Source organism: Sus scrofa, chromosome 1 (assembly GCF_000003025.6).
Source record: "Sus scrofa isolate TJ Tabasco breed Duroc chromosome 1, Sscrofa11.1, whole genome shotgun sequence".
Lineage (NCBI taxonomy): Eukaryota > Metazoa > Chordata > Mammalia > Artiodactyla > Suidae > Sus > Sus scrofa.
Window position 1 is genome coordinate 16,180,181 of NC_010443.5, and position 19,754 is coordinate 16,199,934.

The 19,754-nt window shown below is 43.1% G+C and overlaps 1 protein-coding gene across 1 annotated transcript in view; it reads left to right on the forward strand.

Annotated features, from left to right (window-relative positions):
• The window catches only part of LRP11 (LDL receptor related protein 11), a 59,748-nt gene extending 40,954 nt beyond the window's left edge, over positions 1 to 18,794 (forward strand). The window contains exons 6-7 of the mRNA XM_001928988.5: positions 12,770 to 12,865; positions 16,885 to 18,794. Of these exons, the coding sequence (XP_001929023.1) occupies positions 12,770 to 12,865; positions 16,885 to 17,039 (251 nt within the window). The 3' untranslated portion in view covers positions 17,040 to 18,794. The remainder of the gene's footprint in view (positions 1 to 12,769; positions 12,866 to 16,884) is intronic.

Here is a 19,754-nt window from a genome sequence, read left to right on the forward strand (position 1 = left end):
GATACAAACATGTCTGCAAAATATCCTGGGGATGGTTTTGCTTTTCCACAGCTTGGGTTAAGTGCCCTACAGATGTCTGCTTTTGTCTATTCCTTGTTGATACTGCCACCTAATGGGAGAGCTTTGTCACTCCACCCAAGCCTTGAGATTTGTTTTAATCTCTCTCCATATGGAAGGTTGGTATGGAGAAGACAGCCACCTAAGAAACAGAGTCAGGGGAGACCAGGCATTTGGGGCAGGAGGGATGAAGTTGACGGAAAGAAGTGCATTCTCAGAGGCCAGGGTGGGTGAGCCCTTGCTCCGTCGCTGTGGTCCAGAGGCGCCCGTGAGCATGAATGAATAAGCTGAAAGCAGAAGGGAGACCAAAGGCCAGTCTCCTTCCTTAGGTCCTAGTCTTGGCTCTGCCTTTAGAGCCCTGAGTATTTGTTTCATCTCTCTGGACCTCAGTTTCCTCATCAATTCATAAGGGTTTCAACTAGATGACCTCAAACCCAGTGTCTTAGCCTGGTGTCCGCTTCAGGGAAGATAAATAGCCTGATGCTCACTCTAGCTTCCAGCAGCCCTTTCCATGCTAAATATTGCTCCATGATCCCAGCTCTCTCCTGGGAGATGAGGACTCAGCTTCAGAATCCTTTTGAAAATAAAGCTGCAGTCGGCCACCACTGGTTAATGGCAGTTGGCACCCAATTTGAAATATATTTGCAACTCTAATTTTGTTCTTTTTGATAAGTCTTTGATGGGCTATGAAGATATAAGGAATGGAGTTTTATAGATGCAGAGAAATTAATAACCACTTACTGTTTAAAAATGTATTATTTTTTCCTAATTATTAAAGTAATACATATTTACTGTAGAAAATTTGGAAAATACAGAAAAATGTAGAGAAGAAAATTTAGGAGTTCTCTGGTGGCTTAGTGATTAAGAATTCAGCATTGTCACTGCTGTAGCTTGAGTTTGATCTCTGGCCCATAAACTTCCACATGCTGTGGGTAAGACTTAAAAAAAAAAATTACATCATCTAGCAAAACATCATTAACATTTTGTTTTCTTTTCTTCTGGTTACTTTTACTTATATACATTCACCCACATATTGTTTCACTCTTAACAAAATTAGGATGATATTATTTTTAAACTTACTTTTCTCACTTAATCAGTATTTCATGTGTTATTAAATGACCATCAAAAACACAATTTTGGGGGAGTTCCCATTGTGGTGCAGCGGAAATGAATCCAACTAGGAACCTTGAGGTTGCAGGTTTGAGCCCTGGCCTCACTCTGTGGGTTAAGGATCTGGCGTTGCCGTGAGCTGTGGTGTAGGTTGGCAGGCACAGCTCAGATCTGGAGTTGCTGTGGCTGTGGCATAGGCCAGCAGCTGTAGCTCCGATTCGACCCCTCACCTGGGAACCTCCATGTGCCGCAGGTGCAGCCCTAAAAAGCAAAAACAAAAACAACAAACCACACAATTTTGAAAGTCCAGGGTGGATAAAGAAGAAAATGGGAAGAAAAAAACTTTGAAAATGTTAGAAAGGGCCCCCCCATAGTACATTTTTTCTGCTTGGACAGCAGCCCCCTCCTCCCTCTCCTTCTGTTATCCGTGAGATCACCAGACCAGAATCCCCAGCCTCCAATTTCACGTGAGTTGAAGCTATACCCAGCATAATATAAGCAGACTTAAAAATAAGCGCATTATTGTTTGTGACCTGTGCCTGAGTTTTACAAGGCCCATCAGCTAGCAGAGTAAATACGGATAAGTTAAATTTTCCACTGCCTCCTTCACCCACACTGCAAGGATAAATAAGATTTAACTCACTGAAGGTAAGATAAAGAGATACTACAGATTAACACTAGGAATCCCTGCTGTGGTGCAATATGATGGGCAGTGTCTCTGGAGAGTTGGGACTGAGGTTCACATCCATGGCCCGCACCGTGGGTTAAGGATCTGGTGTTGTGGCTGCTGTGGCATAAGTTGCGACTGCAGCTCAGATTGGATCCCTGGCCTGGGAACTCCATATGCCACGGGACCACCAAAATATATATATACATATTAATACTAATAATGTAGCACAGAAAGTAAAGAGAGGCAGTTTTTCACCTATCCCATTGGCAAAGGTGAAAACTTATAATTAATGCTTCTGAGAGTACAGAGAAACACATCTCATGCGCTTTTGGTGGAATTCAAATTAGTACAGGCTTACAGAGGGCGGTTTCTGAAGCCTTGTATGCACGCCTGGACCCAGTTGTCCTGCTCTTGGGAATTTCTCCTGAGCATGTTACTCGGGATCAAGTGTGTGTGCAAATACTCCGTCCACGAGTGGATGTGCACTTGGTCCTCTCAGCGCCGTCAGCGGGGTTGCAGGGCCGCAGGGGTCTGGCGCCAGCTTGGACTGCAGGAGCACAAAGGCTGCTTGTTGTGGGAGTGGTTACAGCTGTAGAGCCTGTTCTCTGTGTGGTCCAGATTGTCCGCTAACAAGGCTGTCCTCTCGTATCTGACCCAGCCCCAGGAAAGGAATCTGGTTTCCAGCTCTGCAGAATGCTATAAAAGTGGTGGTGTATCCACTTCCACACTGAGTCTGTTTCTTTTGAAACAAGATTCATGTTCAGCCCAGCAGGTCAGCCAAATTCTTTAAGGATCCTGTTTGAGGCAGCGACTTAGGAGGATGCACAATGTCTGTGTGGAGCCCTGGTCCTGCCTGCATTTTTCTGGATCTCCTTGCTAAATAGACCACAGCCTCCTCTGGCTTATCTCTGGAGGTAACTAGTGAGTAACTGCAACCTTTGCATTATTATGGAAAGTGTTTTTTTCAGAGAGGACATTCTCACAAAGGATATTTAAATTTTTTTTCCACATACGCTATCGTGTATTCATTATGTTGAATTGCATTTATTCTAATTGAGACACCATTTTGAAAGTATACAACAGCATTTTGGGGAAAGTGGTTTGCTTTGTTGAAGGCTATCAAACAGCCCAGCTGAATAGCCTGTTATGCTCCAACGTGGTGGCAGGAATCAACTGGATTCTCAAATGAATAGGAGATCCAGTTAATGGAAATTTATTTAATCACAAATGAAGACAATCAAATGCTTATTTCCACGAATTTATTTGGAAGGGAATAGGTCCTCTTTCACTGACCTACTCATGTCTTTGGAAAATGTCATTTAATCAGCCATAATCAACAGATGCCTTTAAGCATACCTGATTATTCTGGAGCACTGAGAGGGATGTTGCTCTTAGAAAAGGCACCCTCTACCTTCTACAAGGTGTCATTCTAAAAGCTTTGGTCACTGTTATTGGGATTCCATAATTTTACTATATGAGATCTATAGATGGGTTATACAGTAAATTCTGTTTTGTGACATATGACCCACTTGGGTCAGTCCCAAGGAGCCATTTGGTTGTAAACAAGATGGCATGGTTCATTTTATCTAGAAGTTAGTTAAATATAAGATTAAAATATTACCCTCCAGAGACGACATGCAGATGGCCAGCAGGCACATGAAAAGATGCCCAACATTGCTACTTATTAGAGAAATGCAAATCAAAACTACAATGAGGTATCACCTCCCACCAGTCAGAATGGGCATCATCAAAAAGTCTACAAACAATAAATGCTGGTGTGAATGTGGAGAAAAAGGAACCCTCCTAGACTGTTGGTGGGAATGTAAACTGGTATAGCCACTATGAAGACCAATATGGAGGTTTCTTTAAAGAAATAAAAACCTGAAAATAGAGCTACCACATGATCCTGCAGTTCCACTTCTAGGCATATATCTGGAGGAAAACATAAATCAAAAAGATACATGTTTTGTTTTGTTTTTTTTTTTTGTTTTTGTTTTTGTTTTTTAAACTAAAGCTATATAAAGCTTGTGGATTAAACAGAATAAATTTCTAAATTTAAAAAAAAAAAAAAAGATACATGCACCCTGGTGTTCATAGCAGCACTTTTTACAGTAGCCTGTCCATCAACAGGTGAATGGATAAAGAAAATGTGATATAGACATATATATAGATATATAGATACACACACACACATACACACACACAACAGAATATAACTCAGCCCTAAAAAGGAATGAAATAATGTCATTTGCAGTAACTTGGATGGACCTAGAGATTATCACAGTAAGTGAAGTAAGCTAGACAAAGACAAATATCACATGATATCACTTATACATGGAATCTTAAACAATGATACAAATTAACTTATTTACAAAACAGAAAAAGACTGGAAGTTCCTATTGTGGCTTAGCAGGTTGTGAACCCAACTAGCATCCATGAAGGTGTGGGTTCAAACCCTCGCCGCACTCAGTGGGTTAAGGATCCAGCATTGCCTCAAGCTATGGTATAGGTCGAAGATGCAGCTTGGATCCCGCATTGCTGTGGCTGTGGCATAGGCTGGCAGCTGTAGCTCCAATTCAGTCCCTAGCCCAGGGACCTTCCAAATGCCACAGGTGTGGCCTGAAAAAGAAAAAGAAAAAAGACTCACAGCCATCAAAAACAAACTTATGATAACCAAAGGGAAAAGGAGGGAGGATAAACTAGGAGTTTGGGATTAAAATATACACACTACCCTATGTAAAATAGATAACTAAGGATTTCCCAATGTGGGTTAAGAATCCAACTGCAGCAGCTCAAGTCACTGCAGAGGTGCAGGTGTTTTGTTTGTTTGTCTTTTTTCTTTTTTTTTTTTTTTTTTTTTTTGGTCTTTTTAGGGCCGAACCCACGGCATATGGAGGTTCCCAGGCCAGGGGTCTAATCGAAGTTGTAGCTGCTGGCCTACACCATAGCCTCAGCAGCACCAGATCCGAGCTGCATCTGTGACCTACACCACAGCTCACAGTAATGCCAGATCCTTAACCCACTGTGTGAGGCCAGGGATTGAACCCAAAACCTCATGGTTCCTAGTCGGATTTGTTGCTGCTGTGCCACGATGGGAACTCCAGAGGTGCAGGTTTGATCCCCAGCCCAGCATGGTGAGTTAAAGGATCCGGCACTGATGCAGCTGCAGGCAGCTCAGATTCAATCCCTGACCTGGGAACTTCCATATGGTGCAGGCGTGGCCATAAAAAAATAAAATACCAACGAGGACCTACTGTATAGCACAGGGAACTATTCTCAATATCTTTTAATAACCTATAATGGAGGCAAATAAAAGAAAAAAATATATGTGTATTTATATACAATATATATGTGTAACTGAATCACTTTGCCATACACCTGAAACTAACACAACATTGTAAATCAATTATATTTTAATGAAATTCAGAAAAAAATTACCCTCCAGCCAAATGCAAACATTTGTAAACAGTGATAACTGTCTTAGGCTGTCTTCACCAATGAACTTGGAACTCCTTTTAACTAAACTTTGACAAGTTGCAGCGGCTTTTTCAAGGCCAGCTGGTATAAACAATATGAAAACAAGCAAAGAGAAAATCAGTGAGTTTTATGGCTATAATGAGGCCTAAATAACATTTCAAACATAAGCAGACCTGGGAGTTCCCATTGTGGCTCAGCGGAAACAAATCCGACTAGGAACCATGAGGTTTCGGGTTCAATCCCTGTCCTCACTCATTGCCATGAACTGTGGTGTAGGTCGCAGACTCGGCTCAGATCTGGTGTTGCTGTGGCTGTGGTGTAGGCCGGCAGCTGTAGCTCCAATTGGACCGCTAGCCTGGGAACCTCCATATGATGTGGGTGCCGCCCTAAAAAGACAAAAAAGAAAAAAAAAAGAAAAACATGGGGAAAAAATAGTAATAAGCAGACCAAGTGGCACTAGTTAGCTGTGATCTTGTCCTAGTACAATATTCCTAACGAGAGCTCCCTCTTACCTACTTTGTAGACATGCAGTGTGAGTACACCAGTGAATGGTGAGAAAGGAGAATTTTGTTGTCTGTGTTGGTTGGCAGGTGGTCACAGGAAGCTATAGAGCATTCTGGAAGGCCGGCCCATATGGTAGTCACTTTCCCAGCTGGTTTTCCAGCTTCTCTCCAGAATATGTCTGCATGTTCATGAAAATGAAAATGAAATTAAAATAACTTCCATCCAGCTTCCAGCTCCCTCTGTGAATGCATAGCTGTGCGTGATAAATACTTTTTTTAGAAGAGGGGAAAAATGGAGTTCCCATTGTGGCGCAGCAGAAATGAATCCGACTAGGAACCATGAGGTTGCGGTTTGGATTCCTGGCCTCACTCAGTGGGTTAAGGATCCGGCATTGCCGTGAGCTCTGGTGTAGTCACAGATGCAGCTCGGATCTGGTGCTGCTGTGGCTATGGTGTAGGCCAGCAGCTACAACTTCGATTAGACCCCTGGCCTGGGAACCTCCATATGACAAGGGTGCGGCCCTAAAAAGACAAAAAAAGACAAAAAAAAAAAAAAAAAAAAAGGAAGAAGAAGAAGAGGGGAAAAATAATTCCCTAAGACATTAACTCTTCTAAAAGGACCATTACAAAATGAATCCTTTGCCAAAGTAAAGGATGTAATTGTCTCGTTTTGCTCTGACTTGCTGCGCTGGCTAGAGCTAGATAGGATGTGGATAGTTTTGGCGTTTCTCTGTAGCAGTCTGTGTGCTGACATCTAGGAAGAGGGAGTCAGGTGGACTAGGAAATTAAGGTCAATTCCTTCATAAAGTGTAGAAAACAGAAATTCACAATTTTTCCTAGGGCAAATCCTCTAGGAAATTCTAGATTCCGTGGCAGTTACATCTCCCGAAGTCTCGTGTGCACTGCTCTCTCCCTAACAGCTGAGCCCCCCCTCCCCTCCCCAGGGAATGAGGGCGTTTAAGAAAACCCTCCTTAGGAGCTCAGAGGGTTAAGAACCCTCAGTTTCCCTGAGGATGTGAGTTCAATCCCCCGCCTCACTCAGTGGGCGAGGGATCTGGCATTGCTGTGGTGGCATAGGCTGGCAGCTGCTGCTCTGATTCAGTCCCTAGCCTGGGAACTTCCATACACCACAGGTGCCGCCCTAAAAAAGGAAAAGAAAACACTCTTCAAATTTGACAACTGGAGATTCAGAATGAACATGTATAGTTTTTCAGTGAACCCATTCATTTCAGGGCAATATCCCCTTTCCACATACAATTAGCCTATTTCTCTATTGCATCCTTAGCAGACTCTTGTTCTAGCCCTTCCTAAGGAAACATAGGATAAATTTGTGATTTTGCCCAGATGAGAGTATTAAGTTGCCAAGATATGAGTAAATAAATATGGCATCAACTCTAAGTTCTTGGAGCTGAGACTTTGAGGACAGTGTGGTTTGGTGGAAAAGCTCCTGCTTTGGGTCCGTGCTGGGTCCTAATCCAGTACCACTGATTACTAGCAACCAGGTAATCAACGTCTCTGAGCTCCATTTCCTTGCCTGTAAGAGGATAATATCTTCTCACAGGGTTGCTACAAGGACTGCACAAAATATTGCATGTCAATTTAATTGACGTCTCTCAGTAGCTGTTAGCGCTATATGAATGTTTGCTAAACATTCCAGTCCAGTGGTATTTGCTGAGACACCAGGGTAAGAGAGCTACAAGCCTATATGAGGGTTAATTCAAATAAAAACAGAATCAGCGTAGAACTCTCAGTTGTGAGTTCCTCTTCAGAATTAAGATGAACCATCTCTCTTCTTCACTGGAAAGAGATGGGCAGAAATTGTGAAGATAGTCATAAGCAAACCTCGTTTTATGGCACTTCACAGGCACTGCATTTTGTACAAATTGAAGGTCTGTGGCAACCCCGCACTGAGCAAGTCTCTTGGCATCATTTTTGCTTACTTCGTGTCTCTGTGTCACATCTGGTAGCTCTTGCAATATTGCAAACTTTTTTGTCCTTATTATAATATTTATGGTGATCTGTGACCACCATAGCTTGATGTTACTATTGCCGAAAGGGTTCAATTCACTGAAGGCTCAGACGATGATTAGCTTTTAGCAATATATTTATTAAGATATGTACCTTGACTTTTTTGGACATGTACTATTATACACTTAACAGACTACAGTAAAGTGTTGGCATAACTTGTTTATGCACCAGGAAACCAAAACATCCATGTGACTCACTTTATTGTACTAGTCTAGAACTGAACCCTTAATATATTCCAGGTATGCTTGTATTTTACATTTTTCCACTGGATGAAAGGCCAGCCAGTTAATCTTCTGAAAAGAATGGAGGTTGGTAAAGTTTGGTGTTTTTATTCCTGGATCATTATTTTTTAAAAAAAATTGGACATGGGGTTCTCTGATGGCCCAGCAGTTAAAGATTAAGCCATGTCACTGTTGTGGCTCTGTTCACTACTACGGCACGGGGTCGATCCTTGTCTGGGGAACTTCTGCATGCTGCCAGCAAGGCCAAAAATAATAATAACGATAAAATAAAAAATTGGACATGAGTTCCCAGCTGAGTGATATTCCCACTTCCAAAGTGATTACGGGGAGAGTTCCCCCTGAGTGCCTGTCACTGTGTACTCTTTGGACATTATAGCAACCTAAAGATGTGTCCAAATCATTATCCACATTTTCTAGATGAAAACGAGGCACAGAGAGGTTAAGACCTCAGACAATGTCACACAGCTAGTAAGTGCCGAAGACACGATTTAACTCAGCAGTCTAATCGCAGCCCCAGTGAGAAGATGGTTTGTGCAGCAAGCCTCACTGTGAGCTCAGCTATGACGTAGGTCACACCTGTGGCTCGGATCTGATCCCTGGCCCGGGAACTCCATTTACCTTGGCACAGCCAAAAGAAGATTTCTTAAAAAGAGGAGGGAAGAGTTCCTGTAGTGGCTCAGTGGTTAACAGATCCTACTAGGAACCGTGGGGTTGCGGGTTTGATCCCCTGGCCTCAATCAGTGGGTTAGGGATCCCGTGTTGCCGTGGGCTGTGGTGTAGGTCGCAGATGCGGCTCGGATCCCGAGTTGCTGTGGCTGTGGTGTAGGCCGGCCAGCGGCTACAGCTCCAATTCAACCCCTAGCCTGGGAACCTCCATGTGCCTCGGGTGTGGCCCTCAAAAGACAAAAAAAAAAAAAAAAAAAAAGAAGAAGAAGAGGAGGGGGAAAAAAAGAGAATAATAGAATTTAGCAACTTCAGTACCCAAGGCTGGCTGAGAAGTAACAGTATCCATCCATGATAAAGCTCTCATCCATTCACGGCAAAATGAGAGAAATAAGGACAAAGCAGTGAGGTTTTTTTAATAAGGCTAAATTTATTTAGTGCAAATAACTGTCCTTTTAATGTGTTCAATCTTCATGATTTAGGGTATAAGACATGTTCTCTTTATAATGAAGGGAAGGTAATGGTCTTAGTAAATGGTCACTTCTTTTAATGTCTCAGCTAGGCAAAATTAAAAATTGACAACAATAAATTGGCCCAAAAATTTATTTTCAATTTTTGTTGGTCCACAAAATCCACAGGTGTTGAAATCACCTTGCCACGTGAACAAGAGCCCAAGTTCTACGGCCCCAGCGCTGCACCAGCCTTACCTTTTTTTTTTTTTTTTTTTTTTTTTTTTTTGTCTTTTGTCTTTTTAGGGCTGCACCTGCGGCATATGGAGGTTCCCAGGCTAGCGGTCCAATTGGAGCTATAGCCACCGGCCTACACCACAGCCACAGCAATGCCAGATCTGACCTACACCACAGCTCACGGCTGGATCCTCAATCCACTGAGGCCAGGGATCGAACCCGCACATGTTTCCCAGTCGGATTCGTTAACCACTGCCACGACGGGAACTCCTCCTTTTTCTTTTCATGGCCACACCCGCAGCATATGGAAGTTCTCAGGCTAGGTGTGGAATCAGAGATGCAGCTGCTGGCCTACACTATAGTCACCACAACACCGGATCCAAGCCACATCTGTGGCCTACACTGCAGCTTGGGACAACTCGAGATCCTTAAGCCACTGAGCGAGGCCAGGGATCGAACCCACATCCTCATGGACACTATGTCAGGCTCTTAACAGGCTGAAGCACAATAGGAACTCTGGTCCCAGTTTTCTTTCTTTTTTGTTTTGTTTTTTCTTTTTTATATAATTTAAAAATATATTTGGGTTTAGTTATTTATTTACGTGTATACATTCTTTTTTCTCACATTATCATGCTCCATCACGAGTGACCAGACGTAATTCCCAGTGCTATACAGCTGGATCCCAGTGCTTATCCACTCCAAAGGCAATAGTTTGCATCTATTAACTCCAAATTCCCATCCACTCCCTCCCCCTCCCTCTCCCCCTTGGCAACCACAGGTCTATTCTGCAAGTCCATGATTTTCTTCTCTGTGGAAAGGTTCATTTGTGCTGTATATTAGATTCCAGATATAAGTGAAATCATATGGTATTTGTCTCTCTCTTTCTGACTGACTTCTCTGAGTATGACTCTCTAGTTCCATCCACGTTGCTGCAAAAAGTCCCTGTTGTCATTTTCATGCCGGCTGCTCTGCCTCCTTTCCCTCCCCTCACGGTTCTGGATGGGACCAGGGGTTCTGCCACTTCTGGACAAAGGACAGAAATCAATTTGAAAGATGAATCTGATGCTCTAGCCTATAAGAAATTGCTTATGCCTTACTCATCCTTCTCCTCTTTGGGCTCAGCGTTTATGAAGGAAGCCCAAAGTTATTGGCTCTATGTAGTTATTGGCACCCCTGGTCTTCAGCAGCGCAGTGGAATGTAGCGAGGCTGCTGTGGCCTTGGCGGAGAGAAGCAGACGTGGGCTGATCTCGCTGCACGGATGTGCTGAGTGAGTGGGGTGAGTAGCCTCTGCAGACACACTCCAGTAGGAACATCTGAAAGCAGAAAGGCCAGGGAGGGGGCTCTTGCCATTCCCAAGCCAAAGGTGACAGAGACCTGAGGCTGCAGGGGTCAGTGAGGACGGAGAAGAGGGTCTGTGTGATATGGAGACTGGTGGGATGAAGGGCTGAGTGAAAAGAAGCATTAAGGATGCCTTCATTGATGCAGCCACACGTGTGGCATCTGAAAAGGGCACAAGTGATGCTATCTCCCAAACAGAAACGGATCGTGGACATGGAGAGCAGACTTGCGGTTGCCAGCAGGGAGCAGGGAGGGAGTGGGATGGACGGGGAGTTTGGGGTTGGTAGATGCAAACTCTTCCATTTAGAATGGAAAAGCAATGGGGTCCTACTGTACCGCACAGGGAACTCTATCTAGTCTCTTGGGATAGAACATGATGGAAAGTAGTATGAAAAAAAGAATGTGTATATGTGTATGATTGGGTCACTATGTTGTACAGCAGAAATTGACGCAACACCATAAATCAACTCTAATTTTAAAAAATTAATTACACGCTTCCATGAGAAACCATTAATTAATGCTTGGTATTTTAAAAAATGATGGCTTTATGAAATAACTATTTATATTCCCTCCTGTTTAATAGCATTAACACGTGATTGCAATGATTATTTAAAATCATTGCTTTTTCTGGCTTCAGTAGGTATCTGGAATAACTCTGCAAGTTTCCATTTTGCAATTGATTTTGTGATCTTTAGTAAACTTATGTTTATTTCGTATTTAAAATTATCGTACCAGGAGTTCCCGTCGTGGCGCAGTGGTTAACGAATCCAACTAGGAACCATGAGGTTGCGGGTTCGATCCCTGGCCTCGATCAGTGGGTTGAGGATCCAGCCTTGCCGTGAGCTGTGGTGTAGGTCACAGACATGGCTCGGATCAGGCATTGCTGTGGCTGTGGTGTAGGCTGGCAGCTGTAGCTCCAATTAGACCCCTATGGGAGCCTCCATATGACGAGTGTGCGGCCCGGAAAAGATGGAAAGACCAAAAAAAAAATATATATATATCATACCAAAGAATTTTATGTACTACTTTCGAATAGTCTTATTTTAGTTGTTATGAACATTTCTGTTGATGCCATATGAGTAAAGAAGCTTAAACAATTTTTTTTGTTGTTTTTTCATAAAATTCCTCATGTTGGCAGGTCATTTCCAATTTATTTCTGTTAAGCATTGTATTTTCCCAAAATCTCACTTGAAATTACACCCTAGCCTGAGGGTAACTCCACCAACTCATTAATTACTATTTGTCAATGATAATAAGCACACAAATGCTATGAATTCCTAGATGGCGGATAATAGAATGACACAGCCATGGCTCATCTGGGCCTGGGGTAAAAATCCTAAGGTTTGATCTTTCTCTGCATTGGCTCTTGATGGTATAACTGAATACAACCATTAAATAGTTAACAACCTATCATTAAATCAGAAGTGCTAGTTTCCACCAGCAAGCAGTCAGACACCCCTGAGTTTAAATCCCAGCCCCGGGACCCACTTACTGCTAGAATGAACCCAGGTGAGCACTGATGCTCTCTGAGCCCAACCAGAAGAAAATGGAGCTACCATTGCCTGCCAAGCACCGTCAAGGTATGGAAGAGAAGTAGCAAGTCGGAGTACTCTCACTTATGTGTGCTCACTGTTCATTTTCCAAAGAAAATTCTTTCTGGACTGTTTCTGCTTTCCATGGGATAGACTCCAGAGACTACTCTTGGCTTTTTTAGCTCAGGTCCTTCCTTCCTCCTCTGGGTGGGGTGGAAGTTCTGGGACAGTGTGCTCATTCCCCTGCCTCTGTCTAGTGGTTTTGTACTAGCCTCACACTCTTTATTAAGTTGGTCACATTATTTATCATGTGTTTTAGTATCAAACATAGGCCTTGGTTTATTGAAGAAATAAAGCCTTTTGTCTTTTAAGTCCATCCTTAAAAAATAAATAAGGCTGTATTTCCATGTCTACCCTAAAGTTTCCGGTGTACCTTCAATATGTCTTATTTATTTCCTGCAGAGAGTGGAGCCTCAGGGAAGACCAGAAAAGAGGAAAATTATATTTTTGAGTCAAAGAGCAATCGAGGAGGAGGGGAGCACCCAGCCCCAGAAGCAGGTAAATGTTTGCCTTGGAAATTCATTGTGGAGTATAAACATTTGCAGACCCACATATCTGACTTTGGCAAACAGAAAAGTCCCCTAAATGATATGCTATTTTATCGTTGCTGTAGCTAAATCTGAGCCCCAGACTTGGGATTATCACTGTTCCCTTCTCCTGTAGCCTCAACACAGGTGCTTTTCTTTTAAACAAGTTACGTGGAGTTCCCCCGTGGCACAGTAGGTTAAGGACCTGGCATTGACACAGAAGCGGCTCGGGTCTCTCCTGTGCCTCGGGTTTGATCTCTGGCCAGGAACTTCCACATGCTGTGGGCATGGCTAAAAAAAAAAGAAGAAGAAGAAACAAGTGACATGCATTTGGAAGAGCAGCCCCTAAGCATTTTCTCACCCTGAACAGGTAGAACTGGGCTCGTATTGGGCTCCAGTTTGTAAGAAATGGTTTGGGGTTCCTGGGTTTTTTGTGGGGTTGAACAAAATCTCTTTTTTTTTTCAATTTTTTTGTAACATACCCATCTTTTGCAGCTAGTACAGGAAGATGCAGAGGGAACTGACACCTTCAGGTCCAAACTTAGCCCTTTCAAAGCTTCTTTCCTCTGGGTTGCCATTAGGAGACTGGAATGTGTGCACCAGCTCTAGGATCAAATTCTAAACCATTGTTTTATCACAGATTTATCTTTCTTTCTTTCTTTCTTTTTTTTTTTTTTGCCTTTTTCAAGGGCCGCTCCCGCGGCATGTGGAGGTTCCCAGGCTAGGGGTCTAATCAGAGCTGTAGACATCGGCCTACGCCAGAGCCACAGCAACACAGGATCTGGGCCGTGTCTGCGACCTACACCTCAGCTCATGGCAACGCCGGATCCTTAACCCACTGAGCAAGGCCAGGGATCGAACCCACAACCTCACGGTTCCTAGTCAGATTCGTTAACCACTGCACCACGACGGGAACTCCAGATCTTATCTTTCACAATTCTCTATGGGAATACTGGCCTCCGCCCAAAACTTTGTTTGGTACCTGAGTCACTAATGCAACTTCCCCATCCCATCTTCCCAAACCCAGACACTTCCAGACTGTTCTTGAGAATCTTCTTCAGGAGATTTACTTAATATTCTATAAATACTCAAGGTTAAAATGCCACTAGTACGTTCTCAGCCCTTGTCCTGAGGCCATCTATAGCTGGGACTGGTCTTAAGCTCAGAGAATCAAAGCTGTCAAGGAGTGAACTTCCTCGGTTACCTACCCCCAGATGTAAACACCTGTCCATCCCCACCCTCTCTTCCTTTCCTCCAGCGCTAAAGGAAAAGATGTCCCATCTTTCCAAGGTCAATCTCTCCTGACCTTGATGCAGCTCCTTATCTCAAGTCTGTTTCTCCGTCATTTATTAGCTCCCAATATTTATACTCTCTGCTGGTTCATTGCCTCTGACACATTCAGACAATTAAATCTCTCAAAATATATTAAAAACAGCAGCATCCCTTAGCCTTCAGTCTCCCTGTAAGCAAATTCCCCATTGCTCAGTCCAGCGGCCTCTCCAGGCTTCGCCTCACCTGACCTCTTCTTGGCATTTGATTCTGCTGACCACTGTCCTCCTGAAATAGCCTCGTCCCACTGCTTCCAAGACTTCCCTCTCTGTCGGTTGCCTGACCATTTTTCTGCCCTGTCTCTTCCTGTGCTTTTTGATTCTCCTCTTTCGTCTGCCCTCTTCAATGGGGGTGTTTCCTCAGGCCTTGTTTGTGGCTCTTTCTTCTCCCTTTCTCTCTGGCAGTCTCACCCACTTTTGTGGCTGCGATCGCCACCTTGATGCTAAAGGCCCTTACATATTTAGGCCCACATAATCCAAGAGCCCAATAGAAAATTCCCTCAGTTGGCACTAGGCATCTCAATTTGAAACTGTCAAAAAATAATCTCCCTTACCCACCCCAAACAAGTTCCATCATGCATCCAAATCATGATCTTATGAACCAGATACATGGACCACTCTTTTTTTTTTTGTTGGTTGCACCTATAGCATGTGGGATTTCCTGGGCCATCAGGGATCAAACCCACCCAGAGCAGCAACCTGAGCCACTGAGGGGACAATGCCAGATCCTTCACCTGCTGCGCCACAAGGGAACTCCAGACCATTCCTTCTTATATCTGTACTTCATGTATGATTCTGTCATAGTAACTATAATACGTTACTGCATCTTCTCATTTAAATGTCTATCTACCCCGACTTGAAGTCATAAAAAACAAGCTCATTTAACTTTCGGAGAAGTAGTTTGCCATAGTGGTTCTGGAACTGTACTGTTTAGGGCCGTGTCCTGACTCTACCACCTACCATATAAACTTAGACAAGTCAGTGAATTCTCAACGCCTTAGTTCTCTCATTTGTAAAATGGGGATAATAATAATACCAACTGATACGGTGGTTGTGAGACTTAAATTACTTAATCTAGGAGTTCTCTGATGGTGCATCGGGTTAAGGATCAAGCATTGCCACTGTTGTGGCTCAGGTCACTGCCGAGACATGGATTTGATCCCTGGCCCAGGAACTTCCTCATGCCATCAGCGTGGCCCAAAAAAAAAACTTCTTAATCTATAAAGCGCTCAGAACAGCGCTGGCACTCTGTATTATATTATTACCAGTGTCAGGCTCATGGCTGTTAATTTATGCAAAATGAATGAATAAATGAAAGAAAATGTTATAAAATCAGCTTATGCAATGGAGATTGTTGTTCCTCTATTTCCAACCGTTGGCAAGACCTCGGTGGCTAAAAATAGTTCCACCATATCATCTCCAAGCCTGGCCTGCCTACAGCATAGATCACACTAAGAATAGAAGCTGCTGAGCTTGATAAGAAAGACCGACCCAGAGTACACTCTGTCCCTCCAGACTCCTGCAAGGCTCGGAAAGCTGCTTCCAGTCTCGGTGTATAGGACTAATCCCATGGGGAAAGGCCCATGAAGGAGAACGGAAGGGGTTTCCTCAAATTTTCAACAATGGTTGAAAATGGCTGAGAGTAGATTCCCTGGATTTAGGAAACAAACTTCTTAAAGCCCTAACTAGAACAAGAAGGCAGGAGTTGGGTGTTCCTGTTGTGGCTCAGGAGGTTACGAACCCAACTAGTATCCATGAGGTTGCAGGTTCGATCCCTGGCCTCACTCAGTGGGTTAAGGATCCGGCATTGCCATGAGCTGTGGTGTAGTTCGCAGATGCAGTCCTGATCCTGCATTGTTGTGGCTGTGGTGTAGGCCGGCAGCTGTAGCTCTGATGGGACCCCTAGCCTGGGAACTTCCATATGCCACACGTACAGCCCTAAAAAAAGAAAAAGAAAAAGGAAAAATCAGGATTGATCCATACTTACTTTAAGAGAGTATGATCATATGTGAATCCACAAATGTAAGCTACAACTACAATGAAAATATTTCCTATGGTCACAAGCTTTTTGTTTGTTTTGTTTTTTGTTTTTAAATGGCTGCTCCCACAGCATGCGGAAGTTCCCGGGCCTGGGATTGAATCCAAGCTGCAGCTGTGACCTACACTGTAGCTGGGATCCTTTAACCCACTATGCCAGGTTGGGGATCAAACCCACATCTCCCAGTAACCCAAGCCACTATAGTTGGATTCTTAACCCACTGTGCCATGGTGGGGACTCCCAAATTTGAGTGAATCTTTTTTTTTTTCTTTTCGCAGTGTCTTTACAGTTGTCTATTTACAGAAGAATGTTATTCATTTGACTGTAAGGGTGATCTGCTGCAACACTAGTACCCACTGATGGCATATATTATATCAAATTTTATAGGATCCTGGTACAGAATTTGGTTTTAAAGAAGTCTGGGCTTGAGACCTGTAATTTACAAGCCATGTGCTCTTGGGCCAGTTATGTAATCTTTCTGCACCTCAGTTAATCTGCAAAATGGAACAATACAAATACCTACTTGAGTTGTTCAGATTAAATAGTGCATGCAAAGTGCTTCTCATGAGTTATGGCTGTTACTCTTATTAATCACTGACCTGACCCTTTCTGACCTTTGCGCAGGTGCAGTGCTACCCCTGGCCCTGGGTTTGGCAATCACAGCTTTGCTGCTTCTCATGGTTGCTTGTCGACTACGACTGGTGAAACAGAAACTTAAGAAAGCTCGTCCCATTACATCTGAGGAATCTGACTACCTCATAAATGGGATGTATCTATAATAAGTGTAGTTTAAATAGCTGAAGGCAAGGACATGTGTCACTTATAATTTATACATATATTGGGTTCTGGTATTTACAACTTCTGTTTTTAACTGGGCTAAGAAAACTACTGAAAACCCTGAAGATTCTGAGAATTTCCTAAACCCTTGTTTTTGTTTATTGACCTTCCTTGGGAAGTTATGTGAAGTATTTTGATATCTATAGAGGAGTTCATATGATTAAAGACTTTTACAAATTAATTCTGATTTATGTAAGCTGTCCCTAAAAATAGAAATCTGTAATCAGCCAAGGCAGAAAACTCAAGAGTCTCAAGAAATGGCCTGCGAATGGCAGTGTTAACTCCTTACTTTCTAGAAGCCAGCCACAGGCCCCCGCCACCCTGGGCCACGTTAAGCACCGCGTCCCTTGTCTGGTGGCCCTCCTGTCCCTCACTTTAAGCTTCCAGTGCCCTCTTTTCTTCTCTTTCCTTTAAAACCTGTTTCTGAGGATGGATCTCAAGTGAGTTGGTAACCTTCAATGAGATGTTATGGATAACACGGCAGGAATATCTAACTTGTAACCGTAATGAACAGGTCAGTGAGGCCGCAGAGGAGGTGAATGTGGGTTCTTTCCAGCGCCTCTGATGTCATGCCACATGGGTGGCTGCTTCTTTCGGCTTAACTCTGGGGGGAAAACTCAAGACTTTGGATTACAAATAGCCCTAACACGGTTAGGAAGTAAAACAGGAAATCAAGGTGGACGCAGAGAACCGTGGCAGGTCAAAAATTTTAAGAGAAACTTAGCTGAGGGCAAAATGAGCAAAGAGGATGGTTAGTTCTTACGTCTGCTCAACACTGCTTGATGGACCAGAACATGGCAACTCATTTATGTAGTCACTGGTTTTCAACATTACTACGTGTTGATGGAAGAAAAAAACTGCGTTCAAATTGAAAAGCGCAACGTCAAATGGATTTCGCGGTACAGCTTTTGTAAAAAACCACATGTTTAAGTATCAGCAGTTCTTCTGTCCAGTTGAGTGAGCCAGTTTTTTCATTATTTATTTAATGCTCTAAAACATGATAATGTGCAGACAGCTAATGCCAGGCTTATGTATTCCCAGAGCATAAAGGAGTTTGGCACAAATTCATCTTTACAGAAAACCAGCATCTAGCTTAGCATCTTTAAATCTGTAGGGTTTTAACAGCATATTATTTCCATCATTGTTCAATGCTGAGATTGTACACATTCTAGAAATTACTCTACTGAGAGGAACATATAGGTGATGTTCCTATTTACATAATATTTTTTTTACAAGTGGCAAATCTTTTAAAATACTTGAAACCCCTCTAGAACACTTTATTTTTAGACTGAACCTAATGTAGGTTGTTTCTTTAGTAAAGGACTTAATTTGGGTCAGAGATAAACATTAACAAATAGATGGCTAGTTCTAGGGAAACAAATTTGTTATTTTTATTTCCTGAGAAACTCAAGCATTTTGTTGAATTTTAGAACTGAGCAAAGGAATTTAGAGAAACAACTGTGTGAATGAACTTAAGATGTTTGTCCTCTACATGTGATGCTGTGCAGTTTGTTTTTATATAGAAGGATGTCACCTATAGCCATATCCAATACAGTAAAAACTAATGAGGCATGCATCTTTTATACATGAAGAAATTAAACACAATTTAGCATTGCTATGGTGTTAAAATACTTGATAAAAGATACCCCATATCTATGTGTATAATTTTCCTTTAATAAAGTGTATTATATTCTTAAGCCTTCTTTATAACTTTTTAATATAAACATGGTTGCTGGTACAGAAGGTCCCTGACTTACGTTGCTTTGACTCTTCACTTTATGATGGTGCAAAAGTGATGTACATTCAGTAGAAACCATACTTGCAATTTTGAATTTGGATCCTTTTCAGAGCTAGTGATGTGCTGTACAACGTCTCTTGTGATGCTGGCCGTGGCCACACAGGTCTTTTTCCCCCAGAAAAAATCCTTTTACTATTGATTTAAAACTGATATATTAGGAGTTCCTATTGCGGCTCAGCAGGCTCAGAACCCAACATAGTCTCCGTGAGAATTTGGGTATGATCCCTGGCCTTGCTCAGTGGGTTAAGCATCTGGCGTTGCTGTGAGCTTCGGCATAGGTGGCAGATGTGGCTCGGTGTTGCTGTGGCTGTGGTGCAGGCCGCTGGCTGCAGCTCTGATTCGACTCCTAGCCCAGGAACTTACATATGCCTCAGGTGCGTCCCCAAAACAAAAACAAAAACAAAAAACCTGATAAGATAGAGTTAACATGGAAATTCTACAGCGTCTCTGAGCCATAACATAATTTCAAGGCAACATCTTGACAGGATAATCACCGAAACCCCTAAACAAACAAAACAGTGCTGCCCAAAGAAACCACTCCATGTGGTGCAAGGGCACAGCGCAGTGTTCAGGCGTGGGATTCAGACACAAATGTCCTCAGCTGCCCTAGGTCCCGGACTTCGGCCTCTTCCAGCATCGTCCGTGTTGCCATCACCTGCCCTTTGGACAAAAGAAAGTTCGACTGTGAAGCCCATCCTTTTGGGACACTCCACCCAAGTGAGGATGAGTTTTCAGACCCAGCAGGCCTAGAACTGTCACGTTAGGAAAGAAGGAAAGGAAGCGAAGGGACCGAGATGAGACGGAGAACAGGAAACAGGGAGAGGACGAGGAAGGGGAGGCCCTCACAGGCCCAGGACAG